Below are 22,219 nucleotides of genomic sequence, written 5' to 3'. Positions count from 1 at the left end.
GAGCGATCGCACATGAAAGATTGACGGTTGCAGTCATTTGGAGCGACGCAGCAAAGATTGAATGGAAAATTCATACATGGGTTTCTCATGTCCCAAACCCACACGTAGTTTGGTTGACATGTACACCTCAGTAAGTTTGTGAGTCCCGAGGTCTCACAAACCTATTTGGTTTGGTACGACTCTGGAACGCCAATCTGAAATGAATATTATCAACAATTTCAGTTATTGTATTTAAATCTGTCTTCCCCCCCCCCCCCAACACTTCTTGATGTTCTGCAGCAAGGAAGCTTGCCGTCACAGAATTCCCCCACAACCTGTACATTCAGAACTACACCAAAACCAGCACCAGCCAGAGCTGCCTGGGCATACGCAAGTGGATCTTCTCACCCCGCCAAGAACTGTTCCTAAACCACGACCAGATGGCCATGAATTTCCTCTACTGTCAGGTAAAATGGATAGTCCGGTACACGGCCTGAAAACCTCCTACAGTGGATTTTAAGTCTCATAGCAGCCAGCATGTCATTCACTATTGAGGAACTCTAGTATACGCCGAAAGTAAATACACACTGCAGAGGGAGAAAATTAGCTACAAAAAGTGCCAATCTTCAATCTGAAGTTATTAAAATCAACTGCGACAAGGGCATTTCTTGGTTAGTGTTCATGCACCCTAGGCCATCAGCCTGGGGGTTTGGCCAGTATCAAATCAGGGCATAAATGATTATAGTGCGTATGCGCAAGATATACCGCCCCTAGAATGGTAACAAGCATTTTGATGGACATTTTTTTTAAAAGGGTGATAACACCCAAAAAGCTGCCACCACTGCAATGCTATCACATATTTTCCAATTCTGGAGGTGTATAGCTTGCCAAAAATCGCTATGACAATTATTCCCCTCATTTGATACCGGTGGCAAAAATGTTGGTCCGAGGCTGATGGCCTACCCCGGTTACTTGTGATTGGATTAGTGAATGTACTTGTGACTGGACTTGTGATTGGCTCAGCTACAACACTGATATACATGTAACTCAAGCACAATCCCAGTTTCAAAGGCACACATTCTATTAGAAAATTACAATCAAATGCACACAGGTTGACACTGCAGGGCTGATGTTTCAAAGTCAGATAAATTATTACAAAATGTCCCAATCACCCTCTGTCAGTAACAAATAAATTTGACAAATTTGCATCACATTTGTACCCAAAAAGATTTGTACCCAAAAAGATTTGACTAATAGTACTTCTCAAACACAAAGCTAAGTACAATATTCCAGGCCACATTTTAGCAGTTTGAAAATTCTTTTGAAACTTTTCAGATTCCATTTTTTTTTTGTTGCCTGTTTATGTCCGTCGTGTACCGAATCTGAAATATTTTTCTGTGAAAATATATAATGAAAAGGCAGAAGAACTCGGTGATCTACAACACTAGGAATATTATGCAAGCTTTGATCGCATTTGAGACTGTTTGTAAGGCCAAAAAAAAAGTCTGCAGTTTCTGGTATGCGCGCGCGTTGCCGTAGCCATGCGCGTCGGCAAAATTAAAAAGTTTGTTTTTCAATGTAAGATGATGTCTCAAAACCGCCAAACTCACTGGTTTGACTGGAATCCTGCTGCTGCAAAATGTTAACGTGTGTTTAGATGGGGTTACGATCGAGTATAAGCTTTATGTGGCCTCTCTGTGCTCCAATACATTTTGCACTAACTTTAGTCGGGCACCATTTGTAGTCATCAGCCGACATTTGAAGGGAAAAAAGTAAAAGAAAAAAAAGCCGCGTCGCCGCACCACTTTTGGGGCAAGCTCCATACCAGAAACCGGAGACACTTTTTTTGGCCTAATGCAGACTCGGCCTAACTCCATTAGAGTCTAGTGAAGCATGATTGATCCTCAGTGGCAATACATTGCTATTGAGCCTCCGGCTTGATACATGCACGGCCTGTAGATCCGTCCTTTCATTTCCCCTGGCCTTTACAGAGTTTATGGTTGTAATAAGCGCCTGAAGGGACAGAAATACATTCATGTTAGTTTCCTGTCGGTACCAAGAGTGCTGTTAAGACCCCTACCTCTTGGCACAATTTTAGATGCTGTCAATGGATTGTCAGTGCCCGAGGTTGTCCATGTACAGTTGTAAATGCACCTGAAGGGACAGGTATATGTGTTGGTTCCCAGTTGGCAGATACCAAGGAAATGATACAAAAGGTGCTGTTAAAGCTATAGTCCATCATTTGCAGCTATCCGGAAAGTAGCTGGCGTAATTATTGTTGAAAAACATACTTGGTTAAGTGTTCTCCAACATGTAGAACAAACCTGGCGCCCCGCCATGCTTTCTGCGGCGCCCGCCATGTTTAAGAAGTCCCCGCCAAGCTTTAAAATCCTGCCGCCAGGTTTAATTTTTTTTGACTCTACAGTGTACATTTACAACTAAAATAATTGATTTCAGTTGTTTTTCCACACATTAACAATGTTCTTCGATGTCATCCCAGCCCGATCGGGGTTGTCTTAAAATCTCGCTGAATCAATCACACGCACGGCCGGCCGTGCAAACACCAGCGATTCCCCATGCACCGTACGTATTAGGTACGCGCGATGTACACACACTGACAACTGAATCCCCAGTTCCGGAGTGTGCCGATACTTCAAGTAGCGACAACCCCGCCGCAAAAATATATATCTGTATTAGTACACACACACACCAGCAGAGTACGTACAGCAGATCTTACGTGCAGCCAACCGACTTTCTTTTTCTCAGTACTTGCACGCGCGGTACACAATATAATACGCATTGTGTACGAGGCAAACGAGCTCGAGGACAAAACACGCGTGCACATGGTGTTCCGATCATGCCGATTGTCAAAAGTTATAAATGGCGATCGTGTATGAGCCCGGTTCCCTAAGATAACAAAATCCACTTTTAATTTATTTGACTTACCAAACTAGTTGGCGACATTAAGAACATACAGGTAGGTCATAAATAGAGGGAAAATGACGATGACAACGACAAAACGCAACATGAAAATAAAGATGACGATCACACGGCACTGGCACCACCCATAAAATCGCGTTAAAAAAACCTGTAATTTGTATCCCATTTTGTTTTTCAAAATTACAAAAAGGTGTAATTTGATCTGAGAGAAGTCTGCTTTAGGTTGAAAAGTTAATTTTTGAATGCTAAAAAAATCGGGGGAACTGGCCTGGGCCCTGGAGAATCGCCTCAGATTGCACCACAGAGCATCTATAATCCAAAATTTTCCCGGGGCCCTTAAGCGGGCCCCGGACCCCACGCCGTAAGGGCTTCGCGCTACGCGCTCGCAGGAATCCCCGCCGACCCCAGCGCCAACCTTTAATTTTCAAAGTTGGAGAACACTGTTGGTTGAAAGATAGTAAGGGGACTAAACTCCCTGTGAAATTGTTCTTTCTGGCAAGCTGTCATTTTGGAGTAATCAACGAAAGAAGGCCTTTCCAACGGTGCTTCTTAAGGCGCACCGTTTAAATTTAAAATTTAAATTAGTAGTTCGTTTTGTTATTCGGCAAAGCGCGCGCAAGCATTGGCACGACGCACACGCACCCCCGGTTGCTGTAATTGGTCGGATCAGTGCGCGACATCGCTGCAATCGGCTCAGCGAGAACGTGCCTCGGACGCTGAATTCAGGCGCAATTCAAAACATGATTCAGCAACTTTTGATTTGAAATTGAGATCCTAGAATGCTGTTTTTCTCGGAATATACAGCTGAAGCCGAGCTGAAACTTCATCAGGTTAGTTGTTTAGTACCCTTCTTTAGATTTTGAGCACTTTTGTTGCTTCAGATGAACAAAATGCACAAATTACAAATGATGGACTATATCTTTAAGTTACGTACTGCGTGGGCAGTGCTTTCAATGGACTGTCGGTGCCCGAAGGTCTTTGTTGTTTACATCATGGCCGGTGGTTCACAGACAGCCTGTAGAGCTCTTGTTTTCTGAAAACACACCGTATGCATAGGGTTATTAAATATCGCAAATGCGCCTAAATGGACAGGTATGTATGTACACATGCGTGTTGGTTCTCTGTGGGCAGGGTACCAGGAAAATGATAACGGTGCTACTAAGTCACGCAATTCGTTAGCACAATTCCTAGATGTTTTCAATAGATTGTCATTGCCCAGAGGACGATGGTGTGTGTACAATACGGCCCCTGGTTCATCTGCATGTGCTCTGTATAGCCATCTGTTTCTCTCGACATACATTCAAAGAGGTTACAGTTATAAATGTGCCTAAAGGGACAGATATATGTTTACATCCATGTTGGATCCCTGTGGGGGGATACCAGGGAATAGTTAACAAAAAACCACCAAAACATGAGCTGTTACTGTGTGCACCTCGTGGGCAATGCTGTCAATTGACGACAGTGCCCAAGGCCGTCTGTGCACAATAAGTCTGTCAGCTCAGATAGGCCGTGGAGACTTAAAGGGAAGATACAACATTTGCAATCATCAAAAAACGAAATGATCCCAATTATCACGAAATACCTGACTGGATTGTTAGGGAATGGCATCCTGTAAAATTGTGGCTCCTGGTGTGCTGACATTTTCAAGAAAATTGTATTTTTCCAATGCTGGTCGGCCGACCAGCGCTGGAGAAAACTGGCTATTTTCAAAAACTGCTCCATATTTCTTATATTTAGTTTTTCCACATTTTCTTTGCAATTGATTACTCACCTGTGAACGGGTACAAGCCAGCTAAATTGATACTCTGACCGTACAATTCCCCAAAGTCTATAAATTGCTCCATTTCATCTTAAGTGGGGTCAGGGAACCAAACTACCAAACCAAACTTTCTTGGTTTTTCCAGCATCTACGAACCCAAAACGTGAAACAAGTCAGTTTAACAATTATTTGCTAAAACATATAAATCCTCCAAATGCATTTTATTTCTGAAAATTGCAGCAAAAACCAATGTTGTACATTCCCTTTAATCCTCAAATCCATCCGTCACTTGTCTGATTTTTTTCTCCCTGCAGGCGATTGATGACATCAGTAAAGGCTTCATCAAGCCCGGTGACAGTTCCTCCTTGTATGAACTCAAAGCGCATCAGGAGAAATCCAGCAAACTACAGGTGAGCCTTGGGAATCATCCTTCCTCGGTCTCTGGGGACTGGAGATTTATTTTTCTTTTCTTGAATTCTGCAGTTATTTTGTTAGTCAATCTGTCAATGCCCAATCTGCTATTTTAGCTGTTAAGCTCTCTGTGTAGTGTGGATGACATTTTTGTTTGCCTTATTATATGTTTATTTTGAAGCGTCTTTTGAAATGTCTTTGTATATTTAATATTAACAATGGATTATATATTTTGCATTTTTTTTCAAAGTAAGTCTTTTATATTTCATTTCTCTTCCCGTCAGCTATTCTTGGCTAATATTATTGATCTCATCTCACTGTTGTAGCTTTTTGATCTTATAAATGGTTTATTCAATTAAATTTTAGCCGAAATTGTAGCCTGATCATGTAACAGGGGTGTGAAATCTCAGCTTTAAAGCTGATTTCAGCTTTTTTTGTTTTGGATTTCAGCTTTTTTTCCCTCACTTGCTGTGCACAAAAGTAGAGGAGATTTCCAAAGTTCAGCTTTTTTACACCTTTTTCAGCTGTTTTCAGCTATTTTTATCAGTGGTCACTCACACCCCTGATGTAATGAGATTTTTCTGATTTAATTTTTTTTTTTTTGAAAACGATTACAGATTAATAGACCCCTTAAATTTATTTCACACTGTGTATTCAGAGCATTCCTCAAAGGAATTGTCAGGTTTGAAAATGACTTTCTTTCACCGAGTTTAAAAAGTCACTTCAGAAAATGGAAAAAAAATGTATATGTACAATCGGCATCAAAAAGTTTAAAAACTCATTTCAGAAAATGGACATTTTTTTATATGTACAATTTACATCAATAACATTTCAAATGTAAACTTCAAATGAAAGAGTATCTGGTTTTCTGAAATTAAAACTGACACTTCACATCAACCTTGAAATGTCAGTTTTTAAAATCTTTTCAAACTCACAAACTGAAGTCTTCCAATTTGACAGCAACAACTATTGGTTATGGCTGTCCATGTTACATGTGAAGCCAACGAATAATGGCCAATATTCCCCTTTGTCGTGCAGTACTTAAAAGTAGCTCGAGGCCTAGAAGGCTACGGTGAGATCGCATTTCCCCATTGTCCCTGCGATGCCAGAAAGGCCGGCCACGTCATTCCCATCCTCGGCTTCCGTTTGTTCAAGCTCCAGGCGTGCAAAGAGGACGGAACATTGGAGGTAAGAAAACTGAAGTCGGTCTCCAGCCAGTGTGCCTCATCAACTCAAGTTTGTTTGTTTTTAATTTCCGGTCTCCTTTGCAGCACTTGACTGGTGATGCCTATATTCCCCAAGAGAAACTACTCTCAATCTTAGATTATTCCCCAGCTGCTGCTGGTGCGTATCGGACGAGGAGAGGCAAGTTGAGAGAGACAAGTTGGGTGAAGCGGCTTGCCCAAGGACTCTACAAATGGCCAGCAGCTGGATGTGAACCCCTGGCCATCAGTGTTAGAGTCACAGTCCCTAACCTAGTCGTCGTGATTGGCCCCATCGTTGATCACAGCAGCATCTTGGTTGAAATGAGCATTTGCATTAAACAAGGAATATCATGCAAGGGAATAAATATGATGCAGAGTCATGTGACAATAGCATTGCATTTATTTAACAGGTCTTTCATATTTTTCTCGGGAGGAGGGGGGTGCAACCACTGTTTTTAGCTGCGGAAAGCAGCTCAAGAAATGATCATGTCTCTCCGTTAGTTAGTAACAAACGTCACCAAATGCCCTATTTGGCAATCAATCACCTTGTCCCTTAGGCCATCGCTACAACACGTGCTTCAGGTCTCCACCGACCAGCTACCAATTTATTGCATTTGTGGAAAATTGGGTCACGCGGTCACTCATATCGCATTGGGGCTAGCACTGTACTGCACACAAATTGGGTGTTCCACATGCTATAAAACGCTCCAGGCACCAACTGACGTTCAACAAAATAATGGGAATCCTTTTTGATTGACAGTCACGACCACGTGAGTAGTTGTACATTATAAAAACAGACTTTTACCTCATGACTTATAGGCTACAGCAGGTCTACAGTTAAGCCGCAGCTTCCAAGATCATTTCAAGCTTGTTTTATTTGATAATACCGTAACTATTCAAATTTAGAAAAGAAAAAAAAAGTTAATTTAAAAAAAAACGTTTGTCTCATATATAACATTATTTCTGTTATTTCTTACAGTTTCTCAGTTTAGATGTAGCCAGTCTGCAAAAATTTCAAATGTCTTATTTTGTCGTTATTTCCCTCGGACCTCAGGAGCAAGTTCCCAGCTTCCAGTGGGGTGAGATCCAGCAGTATGAAACGGACGAGGAAGGCATGACATTCGGCTTTGAATATGCCAAGGAGGGCAAGAGACCCCGATGGGTCAAGATCCACACCAAACATGTGAGTTTCATGACTCTGTAGTGATCCGAGACTTGTGCAGGATTCGAACCCATGCCCCACAGAGAGACGCACTCGTGTGTTACAAGATGTCGGAATTGGAGTCGATAATGACGTCATACTTTGTTTATGTGTGTCAGGCTCCCACAGTCGGGGGAAATCCTGGAATTTAAAGGGAAAATACAACATTTGCAAACATCAAAAAATAAAACTACCAAATCATTTTGAAATACCTTGCTGGACTGTTAGTGAATGACAGTGTAAAGCATCCTGTAAAATCATGGCACCTGGTATACTGTCATTTTCAAGAAAAGTGGTATTTTTGTATCAATTTCCAACGCTGATCGGCCGATCAGCGTTGGAAAAAAACTGGCTTTTTTTCAAATACTGGCCCCAATTGACCATCGCACTTGTTTGCAATCGATTACAAACCTATGAACGGGTACGAGCCAGCTAGACTGGTTCCCTGACCTTACAATTCCCCAATGTATGTAAACTGCTCTGTTTCTTCTTATATGGAGTCAGGGAACCAGACTACAGGAAAATGATTGTTTTTCTTGGTTTTTATAGCATTTTCGAACCCAAAACCTCAAAAAAGTAAGTGTAACTATATTCGCTATATATTTCCAACCCCCCAATTCCATCCATATCTGAAAATTACAGCAAAAGCAAATGATGTACATTGTATATTCCCTTTAAAGCTGTCAGGAAAAGTCTTGGAAAAGTCATGCAATTTTGTTATTGTGTCGCCTAAACAAAGTTTTAGGGGACACGTACCAGTCCTAAATTCTGTACGACCGTATCTCAATATGTCCGTTCTGACCATACCCCACATGTGGGCTGATTTCCTTTCAGGGACACCACCCCACTTGTGAAATCTGTAAAAAAAACCATCTCCCCTGATGTGAAATCTTTAGAAAAAGGGATAAAAGGAACGCAATGCCATCACCCCTCATGTCTCATCCGTCTAGTCGTCCGTATCCCCGTATGACCATGCTGTTAAATTCTTTCAGTACTTTAACAACATTCACTGCATGTATGTTAATGCTATCTGGTTTTCACCCCACCTTCGACGACAGTTTGACTTCATGCAGGAGTGCGTAGAACGCATCCTGAAGGAGCTCAAATGGACCCAAGACAACGCCAACCACAAACAGGACCACGCCGAGCAAGAGGACGAAGACGAAGAAGAAGACGAGGAAGAGGAAGATGATGATGATGATGAAGAAGATGAAGAGGAGGATGAGGAAGAGGAAGAGAGAGCCCAGGCCTTAGCATCACAGAAGACCAAGGTAAGATCTTCAGCACAAACCCTGAGGCCAATTTGGAATAGAGTCGGTAGTGCCCCCCTGAACACTCCGTACACAAGCTAGAGAGGTTGCTTTTTTACCACGTTCTAGAGCCACACAGGACGCACTGGGTGCGTATACTGTGTAGGGAATACTAGGTAGGGTGGTTTGGGGCGGTAAATTGACTAATGATTCACATCAGTACATGTTGTGTAGTGGTGTTTGCTAGAATCTTTTGTTGAAAATGAACTCACCGTCATGGTTTTAAAAAGTGGTGTTTTTTTGTGGGGGGGGGGGGGGTCATGGACATCTGACACCTAATTACTTTTTCGTTTTCGTTTGTTATTGTTGGTCACACACAACCCAAACCCCCTAGCAACACTTCGTCCTTCGGACGGGACGTAAAGCCGTAGGTCCCGTGTGTTGTGTAATACACGTTAAAGAACCCTGTAACACTTATCGCTAAGAGAAGGGGTTTGCCCCAGTGTTTCTGGCAGTGGCTGCAATATGCGCCGCAGCACCTTGCATACCCTTTATAAAAGAAAAGGTGCTACATAATGGGTCTCACATTTCTCGTAAACTTCAATTCCCTGTATTTATAAAATAGACATTATTACCAACGCCTTGAGTACGTAATTGTTGGTAGATACGTGCGCTATATAAGACTCCAGTATTATTATTATTTAACACCCCTTTGTGTGAGTAGGTTTACAAATGCTTTTTTTGGGGTCAAAAATGTAATAATTATTTGCTTTTTTTTTCTGGTCAGGACTCGACCAATGGAAGGGCCAGGATGGAGCCACAGTCAGGTAAAATCTTTGACACACTTAATGAGGACGACCTTTGAGGAACGACCTTTTGAGTAACGACCTTGGAGGAAATGACCTTCACCCGAGCCTTGATTGAAGATTGACCGACGACGTACCAAAACAATCGCATTGCCTTGATCGTTTGGAATGGACTTGACTTGAATATTGATGAGTACATATTTACATATTGATGAATATTGATGATACATAGTTAACATATTGTACATTGTTTTGCAGAATTATATTGTAATATATCTTATTGCTTATGGCAAAGAAGGTTAACATGCAACCTGATGCAGTACAAAAAGAAAGTTATTAACAATTAGAGAAGTTACTACATTCTGAAGAAATTTGAAAACCAAAATGAGGAAAAGTGTCAGAACAGAGGAGAAAATATGCACCCTAATTATTTTTTGTAATTGTTACTTCAAAAATGTCTTCAACCAATACATATGTAGATTATCAGAAGAAAGTTACATGTTACATTTATATCCAAGCTTGAGCAAGTCAACCCAACATTCTTTGTCAGTGTATAGTATACAACTATTGAGTACTTGGAGTAGTGTGGTAAAACTAGCCTTCCATGGTGATCCACGGAGCGATCTGCTTTCCTGAGGCATAGCTGAGAGCAATGGAACGCCGAATGGATCATCAAGAGACCGGAGGCTACACCATGAGTTAAAGCAGTCAATATTTGTTGTATAGCATCTCACCCATAGATTCTGCTTGCTTTTAAGAGATAACTGATTAGATTAACCAAAATCCAATTACAATGTACTTCTGTTTCAATTTGAAATTAGTTGAAAATTAACTTGCACTTTTCCAAACTTACCATGAAATGTTTGAACCCGATTCTGTAGTGCGTGGGAACCCGTTTGCATAAAGACCCCTGGTTGCTATGTTGGTTTCTATGCATATAGTACTTTTTCAGATCGAGGCAGCCATTATATAATCTTTATGGCTGTGCACAGCTAGTAAAAGTACCGAATGCCATGTGACTCGCTCTCGACCAATCAAGATACAGAATCTGTGGGTGAGATGCAATAATACTTGTTGTTTCTGAATGTTAGTGTGCTGGTATCCAGTCTAAAGGCTTGTGTGTCCAAGCATTTGCTAACCGGATTAGCTACTTGCATTATAATGTGTCCAATTAAAAAGTCAAAACTTCTTTGAAATTGAGAATACAAAAATCCAGAAAGCTTTCAGTATTGGTGCTTTTTATGACCGCATAATACATGTAATAAAGTCCCATTTTTAGGTTGTATGTCACTATATATCTTTTGCTGCATTTTTTTTAGTTCTCTGTGTAATCTTGGCACCTTTGAGGGAGGGCAGTTTGATTTAAAAAAAAAAAAAATTAATTTGAATAATTTAAACATTCACAATTTTTTTGGGCTGTATGATGTAATATAAACATTGGAAAAGGAAACAAATGGTTTGAAAGTTGGAAATGACCTCTAGATTTTCGGTTGTGGTTCACTAACCTTTTGCAAGTTTAGACATTGCTTGTTTTTCCTATTTTCACCATTGGGCAACATAGAAAGATATATGTGTGTTGGCAATCTAGTAGTCCTATACATCTCTCTCATAGGACGCCATCTTCACAGGAGAATTACAGCTGCGTCTTCAATGCCAGCAGGTGCGTGTGCAAAATGTTCTAAACACGCGCACGTGTTGTTAGAAGTTTCTTCGAAATACGGCGCAGCCAATGCACGTCACGCACATTTGACGCCCAAAATGCTGATGCACGTGGCAATCTGCAGGAAGTGACGTTATTTGCGCGAGACTTATACAATTACTTTGAATAAAGGCATATAGGACATTTGCATTTATCCCAATAGTAACCTACTAAACACCCCATGATATTATTTTGTCAAGCTTGCTGTTATTTAGATTAAAAATCAAGCAGTGTAGGTGATTTCCAACGATCAGTCGGTTGACTGATTTTTGGAATGAAGAATTCTATTGACGAAATCTTGTTGCGTGATCAAAAGGTTGTGCGTGGTTTTTCACTGTTTTCTCAAAATGTGTAATATCCACTGAGCTGAAACTTCAACAGATTAGCTTTTGAAAATTCGTCATTGGATGTTGAGTGGTGTTATTATGGGAAACAAACAAAAAGCAAATGATCCTATGTGTCTTTAAGTGAAAACGAATACTTTTTGGTCTGTCATCATTCGCCATGGATTTTGGGATTAAATTTTGCTTGCCTTGATTACCTTGATTTACATAAATCAGCATAAGTTATGAATATTGATGAGTCATGCTGACATCTTGTCCAATCAAAAAGCTGCTCTCTCTATCAACTGTGCTTTAGTGAAACATTGTATAGGTTAAAAAAGCGTATTAACCATAGACATCATTGTAGTTAGTTATTTCACCACTTCTGTGAATAAACTTAAAAGGGATTCAAATAGAAGTAATGGCACAACTTCTGAGTCTTATAGTATTAGTTTTTAATATGAAAACCTTTAATAAAAAAAAGTAAAACATAAGTTGGGTCTGTCAGTGATACACATTTGTCAGTCGAGACAAAATGTCTTGATTGATTAATCAATGATAGCAGTGGCGTATCCAGTGGTGGGGGGGGGGGCACTGGCGGCATTTGAGGCGTCATAAAACCAGCGTTTTAATTACGATTTAGTCGTTGTTTAAATATGAAAAGCTTTAATAAAAAAAAGTAAAACATAAGTTGGGTCTGTCAGTGATACACATTTGTCAGTCGAGACAAAATGTCTTGATTGATTAATCAATGATAGCAGTGGCGTATCCAGTGGTGGGGGGGGGGGGCACTGGCGGCATTTGAGGCGTCATAAAACCAGCGTTTTAATTACGATTTAGTCGTTGTTTAAAAAAAAAAAAAAACCCATACAAAGAGTATGCTACTGAATGATAGTCAGCACACAATGACTAAAAAGTAGAAATCAAATGTAGCAAGTGCTTGTCCTAAGAAATGTCCTGTTTTATTTTGAGTAAATTCAACTTCTACTTTATTCTGAAATTGTGCATAGTAGTAGTTTTTTTGTTTTTTTGTTTTTGTTCAGGAAATTGATTTAATTGGGCATTGAGTATTGTGAAAGTGTCTTTAAAATAATCTCCTAGTTTTTGGACCTTCAACTTATCTCGTTCAAATATCAGTACCACTGTAATAGTCAGACCTTTACAAGATTGTGTTTATTTGTTAAAATTAAAAACAAACATACACAGTTTACTATAAAAAGTGTTAATTTGTATATACAATGTCAGCGGATTCTTAATTTTTTTCTCTTTTTATTGATTAAATTTGTAATAGTTTCGGTCAAATCGACATATGGTCAGATTAAATGACATGTGACAAAGTACACACAAAAAAACCAATTCAGTTTTGAATGTTGTTGCATCCAAACATAATCATTAAATATTCAAGGGGGGTGAATTGGGGGCTGTAGATTGGACGATTTCAAATTTTACATATTCATAAAGCATATACATATTCATCACTGTTGATAATCTTCAGACTTTTGCCTTAGCAGTAGATATGTGAAACATACAAAATATATATGTGTGTGTATATATATATATAAACATAGATATATTCACACAAAAATTGCATCCAGGAAAATTGTTTTCGTTTTGTAGATTTATGCTAATATCTTTTCTAAATCAAACCAAAAAAAAGGACGGGAAAAAAATGCAAAAAATATGAGATGTATATAACTTTTTGTGTTGGACATATTGGCTTTCTCTCATTGTAGAAATTTAGTGAAGTGACGTGTTATTTACATGTATGGTAGACACAGGCAGAACAGGAATTATGGGGAACCGATAGTTGACCTTAATATCCATACTTTTGTTATTTGTTTCTGTTGAAATCTCAAACTGTATAACTTTTTCCTTGTGGGTCAGATACATTTTGAAAGACTGACTTCCAGTGTCCCATGGTTTCTAATGTTGCTATTCGTTTCTCTAAAACACCACAGTATTAGCATGTTTATGGTACGTATTGTGACCGCAATCTAGATAACCAGACAACACTGCTGCAGAACATATACTTGTTGTCTGGGAAGAGGACAAACACTTGTAATTATTTGGCCAGAAGTTAGTCTTGAAAGTTGTCGGTGTTGGAATGATAGAAATTTCTTGAATGACCTTGTTTACATGTACAATTGTATTGTTTCCCATTACTGAAAATAGTTTGTAGGGACTGTAGTTGATGCTTTCAAAAAGCTCACTGGATTCCAAGCCTTCTTGTACATGTAAAAATGGGAATAGTTGTGGCTCATATTCATTTCTTTACTACTATACCGTCAACTTTATGTCAGACTTGAAATCCAAGTCAGGAATTAGTTGCCGGTTTTGTTCGTGCACCGCACTGCAATATGGACGGATACACACATACCGTCATAGGCAAAATACATGTAGACTGCGGTATGGCACTTACATGGGGGATGGTTCGTGCATCCTCGATCCTGATATGGAGTTACTTCGACTCCATCTTGAACCCAATATATAATAAACATTATACATTGCGCCGTGCTAGTAGATGTTAATGTGCCGACGGACAAAACATGACTGTCTAGTGACTTTTCATCAAGTCTATACAGACGTTAACTTGTCGGTCCACAACCACTTCTCAAAATGTGTGTTCTTTCTTTTTACAAGAGATGTGATTGCAGTAGTTATTTTCCTGTTCAAGATTTCAAGGGGTGGGGGTGGGGCATAGACATTTGCTGGTGGGAGGGGGGGGGTACATGTCATGCCGTGCCATGCCCCACCCGTAGTTAAGCCAATGTGGGATTGTACGAGATAAAGACAATTCTTCATGTTAACTATGTTTGCATAGAATTCTTTGGATAGACTTAAGTGAGATGTGAGATGTGATAGGATTTTTTACTTGCGGGAAGGCTGGCAATGTATGTGGGTAAGTGACTAAAAAAAACCTGTGGTTCACTGCATCATTTGAGTATTATTATTTTTTATTGGGGGCATATTTTCACGCCTAACTCCTCAGTACAAGCAACCAAGCATAACTCTGCTTCTGTATGTACAAAACTGCCAACGATGGGAGAAAATTGCTAGTCTCATTTAAAAAAAAAAAAGGGCAGTGGAGTATTGAACACATTACAGTGCCAGCATATCATTACCATATCTTGAATATTCATGACATAACAAAGAAAACAAGTAATTGAAGAAAACAAGTAATGGCCCCAATTGACCAGTTGGATCTCAATTTGTGATCATGTGACCACAGTTGCTTGGTCAAACTCCACCACAAGCACTGCAATTCCCAAGTCTCTCACAAATCCGTTCACAAGTCCGGGGGGGGGGGGGGGGGGGGGGGGCTTTGCGTTAACATAAAAAATGGTCCATTTGTTTGAAGGTCTTCATCAAACACCGAGAGGTATATTAACTATTGTATGTTTACTTTTCTAGACATCTGCAGGCATAAGGTGTAATTTTGTTGTATACTTACGCAGCCTCTTATAATGTATAAATAAAAATCAGAATCGTATATTAATAAAAGAAACGATTAACTTTTACATTGACATTTGTGTTGATTTGGTGTTGGAAGTAACTTTGCATTGTCTTTTAACTTTGAGATTTGACAGCCCCACTTTGACATCAACTACTTCTGTCTGAGCAGACTCCCCCCCCCCCCCCCCCATCCCCTGGCTTCAAATGACCAACAAATCTGGTAATGTAAGTACATGTAGTAAAGTCAGACACTATTCATTGTAATAAAATCTTGATAAAATGAACCAGTATTCAGCCTGGTTACTAATGTGTGCACAAAGATGATCAGTTTGTTTTGCAATACTACTGCCAAGTTTATGTTCATCACATTAAATTCTGTGGCCAAAATGCAAGTATGATGCAAAAGATATTGTAAAAACATCATTGGGTCACTTCCGTACAATGCCCCTACATGCAAACCGGGTTGACTTTACCAAAATATTGGTATACGAAATAAGTAACGTCGGTACTCTTCAATGTATTCAATTGAACCGCATATTAAATTTTGACTTGTGTTTTAACCAAAACAACAATATCTGCAACCTTCCAAACATTTTTTTTTTTTTTGCTTTGCGCACAGATTTACCCTGTACTGCGAATAGACTGCTTTAGGGTAGCAGGAACCAGTCTGCCAAGCGAGAACTGAATCAATGTTGGGCTGCAAATAATTTTAAATTTGCACAGTTATTATTCCATTTACCAAGCGTGGGCCGGTTTTTTCCCCCAGTCAATATCACATTCAACAGAGAATACCTTTTGCATTGCTGGGGTTAAAAAATATTTTAGCAAAATAGCACGGATAATTCTTTTAAGAACACGTTAAATTGAATGCTCTTTCAAAAAAATCACAAAGCCACGTTCATTATTACATATTCTTGAAATTTATTCGTCATTGGTATATAGTTACAACGAAGGGCAAGTTCAAACACATTGTGAATGTTGGACAACATGATTCCAAAATTCTGATGGGAAAATGGAAGTATGTGTAAAGAAATGCAAGCAAAATTGCAAGTCAACAATTAAATCAATCCATAAAATGAAGTTTAAAGCACTAATATAACATATTCAATATTGGACATTCAATATATTGGATGTTCAACGAATAAAATCACTGAAAATAGACATTTTATTGGTGTGACTCTGAAATTGGCATTTTGCACTTTGCGGCTGCACCTAAACATTTGAAATAAAATTCAGAACTAAAAGCATGACAGACAACATAAAATACGTTATTTTTTTTCTTCCAGTGGAAAATGCATCAAACAAAATTGTTATATCGTGTGCTTCGATACTGTAATTTCATTGGTTAAGGATGGCCAAGTGTCTGGACAATAAAAAGGCATGTCACACACTGAGGGTGATATCGCACTGCTTTCATTGCCCACAATGGAACCTGCCGGCGCGCTAATATCTTTGCGCAATTAGAACTGCAACGTCAAACGCTCAGTCTGATGTCCGGCAGGACATCAAAACCTTCAGTTATCAAAGGTTACATCGCAGAGATTTAGTTTATTTCTCACAGAGTTTACAACCATGTATCTTTTTGAGTTATTGGCACGATATAACAAAACAATTGTTGACTGCTGTGATGTGGGATATGCCGTTTATATTCCCTCGGGGTACATAGCACCCTAGGCTTCACCTCGGGTTCTATGCGCCCCTCAGGTGTTAAAAATGTCATATCCCACATCACAGCAGTCAACAATTGTTAAATCACAGATACTAATTACAAACTTGGCATGCGATAGTTTTTGACTAATAAAATGATAGAATAGACATATGGGTCATTCCTGCCTGTCAATCAAAAAGTGTGCATTGACCAATTAGATGAAGACTTTTGGTCAGGTGACTACGATAGTAATGGGAGAAATGTACACAAACCAAAGGTGGGTGTGGCTTATGACTAAATCCTTAATAGTCGATTGGTCCTCGGGAAATATTGAAATGGAAATACAAAGGATGATAGGCATAAAACAAACCAAAAACAGATGCAGTGTATTACGTAGTTGCTAACTATCAAGAACCCTTATGTTTGAGAGTTGCTCATAATATTAACATATGTATCTTCAAGGGTCCAAATGCTCATGTTCCAATGAAGACCGAGCGAATTCAACTTCAGATTTACTGGAAATTACTTGTACATGTACATCAATTTCCACTGGTTTTTATTGAAATATTTTCTCTGCAATGTATGAACCTTCTAACTTTACTAAAAATTCATCTCAAGCGGAACAATTGATGCCTACGTGCACAGTGTGTTATTGCGATGCAGACTCTTTCTTCACTCCGATACTGAAATCCTCAGCCAGCTTCGTGAAGATCACTTGTATGACTTTCAAAATTGCGGCGTGGAGCGCGTACTGCAGTAAGAGGGCGCCAAACCCTTTGTACAGTCCCGCCGTCCCCTCGTCGGCCACGATGGTCGCCCAACATTCAAAGAATCCCCCGTAGCGCGTGCTTATCGGGATCACCCCGTAGCCATGGTCCGTGTTGTCGATTATCGTCCTGGTACCCTGGAGATGCAATCTCAGGGTTACGGTCTCGAGCGGATACAGCAATGCATCGGTGACAAAGTTACCGGCGAACGCGGCAAGGAGTTGGGGAAAGTATTCCTCCATGACGCTTTTTGGAGCAGGTAGGGTTTCGGAGTGTCCATCCGTGCTGCTATCACGGCTCTCACGGATGCGCCTCATGATCTGCAGCAGGACAAACTGTACAACAGAGGATAGGATGTACTTGAGTAGGGAATGAAGCACCGTGGGGAGTAGTAGGCTGTACATGGGCAGCAGGTTGGCTGTCTGAGGGATGCCCCAGCCCAGCAGACGGTACAGGCCTTCCTTGATGCAGTCAAAGACCCCTGGCCGCTCGCTGGCGATGTCACTCTGCAAGAACAAACACAATTGTTGCATTAATATTGGCAAAAGGTCTTACGATAACTTGAAGGACCAAACTCTGTGACTTAGCCAAGTGTTCGTGATTGTACCCCTCACTCTATTACAAAGAAAGTGTTAGGAAAGACCTGAGTACATTACCACTGTAATCTTGGCACTCATGCAAAGATGAAACGAGTGAGTTCACATTCAGAATAGAATCAATCATGCGTTCTTTACATCAAACATGTACAAACGAGCGTGTGCACGCAATGTACAGTATTCCTCCCACGGAACTCTAACAAGTGGTCGCAAAGCACCATATTATTCATGCCTGAGATTAATAGCTCAATCAATAAAAAGGAATGATATTTGGAAATCTATGGAAAAGTTAAGGCATTTATTTCACAACTCTACCCTTGTTCCATTGGTGTTGCTGGCCAGGAACCATCCTCAATTTAAAACAAAAATGTTCCATTGTGCAGGAAACCAGTGACACATTTTTTGAAGTGAACCTTTCAAGGTCCCAATGTAAAACAGTAGCAACTGAGCTCTAGAACACTAAATCCTGCCAAATATATTCCAGAATAATTTTGAAGGCTACAGCAGGGTTAGTTTAATCAAGAGTCTTATTTGCAGCCAAAGATACAAGGCAATACATCAATCTGTGAGGGAACCTTTGTGTGTTAATATTTATGGACCTCTGTATGTTAATATTAAAACATTTTATCGTCACTCTTTTACCTGTACAACCTCTACCAGACTAGCTGAGACAAACGGCATGGTGATGGCAGCACCGATGGCTTTCAAAGCTAGATGCCCACACAGCTGCTTGATGGTACTGTAAACATGGATTTCCCTGCAAATCATAATTAAAACATAATACAAACAATCAGAATCAAATCAGCATTACAGTGAATTATGGCACAGTGTTAACATTGGAACAGATTGGGGAACGGCCATTATGTTCTTTAACACATCATTTTGACTTTTTCCATAGTAAAGCAGTAAAAAAAAAAAGCATACAATATGCCACACTTAGTTCTAGACTTAAAAACATGGGTTTTTTTTCTTCTTTTTGGGAGGCAGTAGATGATCTATCAGTAATTTCAAGGATTTGAAGGTGGTACCGAATAGTCGGTATCATAACATCATACTAACAGGCTTTTAAACTGTTGGCTCTGTAGATATTAACACACAAGTCAAGTAAGTAAGATTTGAGGCTTTGCATGGTGGAGATACTAAATAATGAAAGGTTTGCGGAAACACCATGTGCGAATAATTTCTCAACTAAGAGAATGGTTCTGAAAAGAACCAGAGGTATAAACTCAGAGTTTATACCTCTGGTTCTTTTCAGAACCATTCTCTTAGTTGAGAAATTATTCGCACATGGTGTTTCCGCAAACCTTTCATTATTTAACACACGAGTCCCTGTACCGCCCTGCCTATTACTCTCTGTACCGCCTGAAATCACCCCTGCACTGTACGGTTTTATTAATTCTTCAGGGAATAAATACAACGTAATAAATTGTTGTGCAGGTGCTTTTGGATTCAACATTGTTTTCTATTCAAAAGACAAATTTAATATTAGCACTGAAAACAAAGGCCTGAGTGCTCTCTCTTGTGGTAAAAATTCTAAAAGAAAAGGTCCCCAGTGTCATGCAATGGCTTACTACTGACAATCTCGTCTTGGTAGCTAATTGAAAATTCATCTACATGTATACTCCTTGTTCTTTCCAATGGCAGAGTTAAGATTCTTTGAAAAATATGAGTTAGTATAAGGCCGGATCCGAATTACTTGGCAACGGCTTACACATTACACACGCGTCTATGGAAATGGTCAAAGCCACATCCCATTGACCTGTGTGTTACTGCTGAATGAGCCAAGTCAGTCGGACACGGTCTTAGGCTGTGTCCGAATCAACTGGCTGCGGCTGGGAGTAACACACACGTCTATGGGAATTGGCTGTAGCCACAAGCCAGTGGCTTCCATAGGCGCATGTGTTATTTGCAGCCGCAGCCACAACTATCGGTCACAGCCTCATAAGGAATAGACACTGTACTTTGCCAAGGGTGTGAGCTCACTGATGACAGTCTCACTGCCCAGACCGATACCCTGGACTACAAAGGCACTTCCAAGCCCCTTCCACATGGTAGCTATACCCTGTAGAAGAATAAAAACAGAGTTGCAAGATCTTCATTAATTGTTTTTCATTTGTGGGTGAAATCAGACACAAAAACTGCTTGGACAAAATCAACAAGCACGATATATTTTGAGCTATCATGTCAAGACTGCAATATTCTTAACAAAGAATGCACATACAGTGCAAAATATTGCTGACCACATATTTTGTTTGTTCACAAAAATATGGTACATGGGCAGAAAATATCCAATGTCCGACACCCTGTACGTTCACCCTGTCATTACTTCCCCATGGGCCCAGTGGTTAGGGTTCATGACTCATAATCATATGTTGTGTCCTTGGGCAAGCCACTTCACCCAGTTTGCCTCTCTCACCCACGAGTATCAGGCGTGCAACTTTTCCTTGGATCCGCTGATTTCCTCGTTTTGTACTTCTCATGAATGCCATTACAAATTGAAAAAGACTGTACAAAGTCTTGTGTGGTTTGAAGTTTCCTGGTTTTTTTCTAAATTCCCAGTTGCATGCTTGAAGTATGAGTGGGTACCAGTACTGGCATTAGCTGGGGAGTAACCTGCAATGGACTGGCATCCCATCCTGGGGGAATAGAAGTATTCTCAGTTGTTTTATGCCACTGAAACCAGAGATAAACCCCAGCCTGATGGGCTAGATTGGTTTGTGACAGACTTAACTACAACTTCCCCAGGTTTAACACACTTGGGCCAATGACATTCTTGCAACAAAACAAACAGACACTGGATGGCATTCTCACCAAAAGTAACAATGCATACCTGATGTCTTTGGAGGTTTACGATGACCTGCACCACAGAGAAGGGCTGAAGGTGATATCGATAAGCATGATGGTTTACCTGTAATAAGAAAAATACTTGACTTTACATGTAATACAAAATGTAGTTTGATTTACTGTGTGATTTTGATTTGTCTCAAGTTCAAGTCTGGAAAACAGCTTGCATTGAGTGACAGGTATGCAGTGCATATGCATCTGCACTAGACACATAGGAACAGTGACGAAATATTGCTTTACTTGTTGAACAATGTGCAAGTAATTCCTGGAAATCAACTTCTAGACTTCTCAAAGAGTTAAAGGAGAAGAGGCAAGGGAACGTACTTGACACTGTCGTCTGAAGACAATGAAGGGATGCGACAAGACGTTCTCGGTGAGTAAGGTGGCGATGCCCAGACCCAGGCCTGCAAATCTTTGCAAGATTTCTATTAAAATAGAAAATAAAGTAAAGTGAATTTAAAACACTTTAGAAGTTGAATGTAAAATAAATCATGTTTTAGGCGGCCTTCAACTATCATAGAGCAAGGAACAGTTAGACTGTATGATCATGATGATGTATCCTCGAGTCACCATAACGGTGTTGGTAACACTTGCAAAGCGCTTGCGTTGTCCAACTTAAATTGAATGCGACTGCGTCAAAATAGGACCACATCGTTTTAGGGGGTCTGACGATATATCATAAAACATCATTTTAATATCAATCATTGCTGCCATCTTAATTTCAACATTACTGCAAATTATCACTCACAAAACTTTAGTTAGTCATGGATAAATAGGCTACAGTATCGCAACATCCCTTCCCCCGACCCTCCCTCCCCCCCCCCCCCACCCCCACCACCGAATTTACAGGGGAGAAAATTGCCCCGCCCCCCAGCATTAATATGTGAACATCAGACATGTCAGACATGAAACTTAAATTGATACACTTATGTTAAAGTTATATTATATTGTAAATTTACCATTTGAATCTGAAGATTTTTCTCACAAGCTAAGATTCTACACATGCACAACGAATCATGACTTGAAAATAGGGGCGGGGCCAATGCACCCTGCAATGTCAATGGCAAAATCAATGCCGCAACGCGACGCAAAACCTTTTTTTACGCACCCGTTTGATCCTGTTTTGGGGCACTTGAATTCTCCATTTCTGTCACCACCATCTCGTGCGGCCCAGACGTTGGAGCCTTGGGCCTCACAACACGTTCGCCTTTACCATCTAGAATGTCCCTGTGAGCCATTTTACATTAATTTCTCATCATTTTACGAAATTACGGGCAGGAAACCAACCCCGATCATTGTCAGACTCTTAACCATTGGTAGCCCAATAAATCGCCCAAC

At 40.1% G+C, this 22,219-nt stretch overlaps 2 protein-coding genes across 3 annotated transcripts in view; one reads left to right on the top strand and one right to left on the bottom strand.

Moving 5' to 3' along the window:
- The window catches only part of LOC119740991 (sorting nexin-27-like), a 53,799-nt gene extending 42,870 nt beyond the window's left edge, over positions 1 to 10,929 (top strand). For both annotated transcript variants that reach the window (XM_038216535.1, XM_038216536.1), the window contains 6 exons: positions 280 to 446; positions 4,993 to 5,088; positions 6,128 to 6,277; positions 7,349 to 7,477; positions 8,554 to 8,766; positions 9,533 to 10,929. In XM_038216535.1, the coding sequence (XP_038072463.1) occupies positions 280 to 446; positions 4,993 to 5,088; positions 6,128 to 6,277; positions 7,349 to 7,477; positions 8,554 to 8,766; positions 9,533 to 9,610 (833 nt within the window). In that variant the 3' untranslated portion in view covers positions 9,611 to 10,929. The remainder of the gene's footprint in view (positions 1 to 279; positions 447 to 4,992; positions 5,089 to 6,127; positions 6,278 to 7,348; positions 7,478 to 8,553; positions 8,767 to 9,532) is intronic.
- A 4,994-nt stretch (positions 10,930 to 15,923) lies between these two features.
- LOC119740992 (solute carrier family 25 member 46-like) lies at positions 15,924 to 22,209 on the bottom strand. Its single transcript, XM_038216537.1, has 6 exons — positions 21,990 to 22,209; positions 21,206 to 21,306; positions 20,868 to 20,945; positions 19,999 to 20,099; positions 18,680 to 18,794; positions 15,924 to 17,947 (listed from the first exon to the last, which is right to left on the bottom strand). The coding sequence occupies exons 1-6, from the start codon at positions 22,117 to 22,119 to the stop codon at positions 17,324 to 17,326; spliced, it is 1,149 nt and encodes a 382-aa protein (XP_038072465.1). The 5' UTR covers positions 22,120 to 22,209; the 3' UTR covers positions 15,924 to 17,323.
- Between the last annotated feature and the right edge of the window lie 10 nt (positions 22,210 to 22,219).

The sequence above is a fragment of the Patiria miniata genome, unplaced genomic scaffold (genome assembly GCF_015706575.1).
Source record: "Patiria miniata isolate m_02_andy unplaced genomic scaffold, ASM1570657v1 HiC_scaffold_5, whole genome shotgun sequence".
Taxonomy (NCBI): Eukaryota; Metazoa; Echinodermata; class Asteroidea; order Valvatida; family Asterinidae; genus Patiria; species Patiria miniata.
The sequence above is the reverse complement of the archived record's forward strand: the minus strand, read 5'-3'. Positions and strand labels throughout refer to the sequence as shown.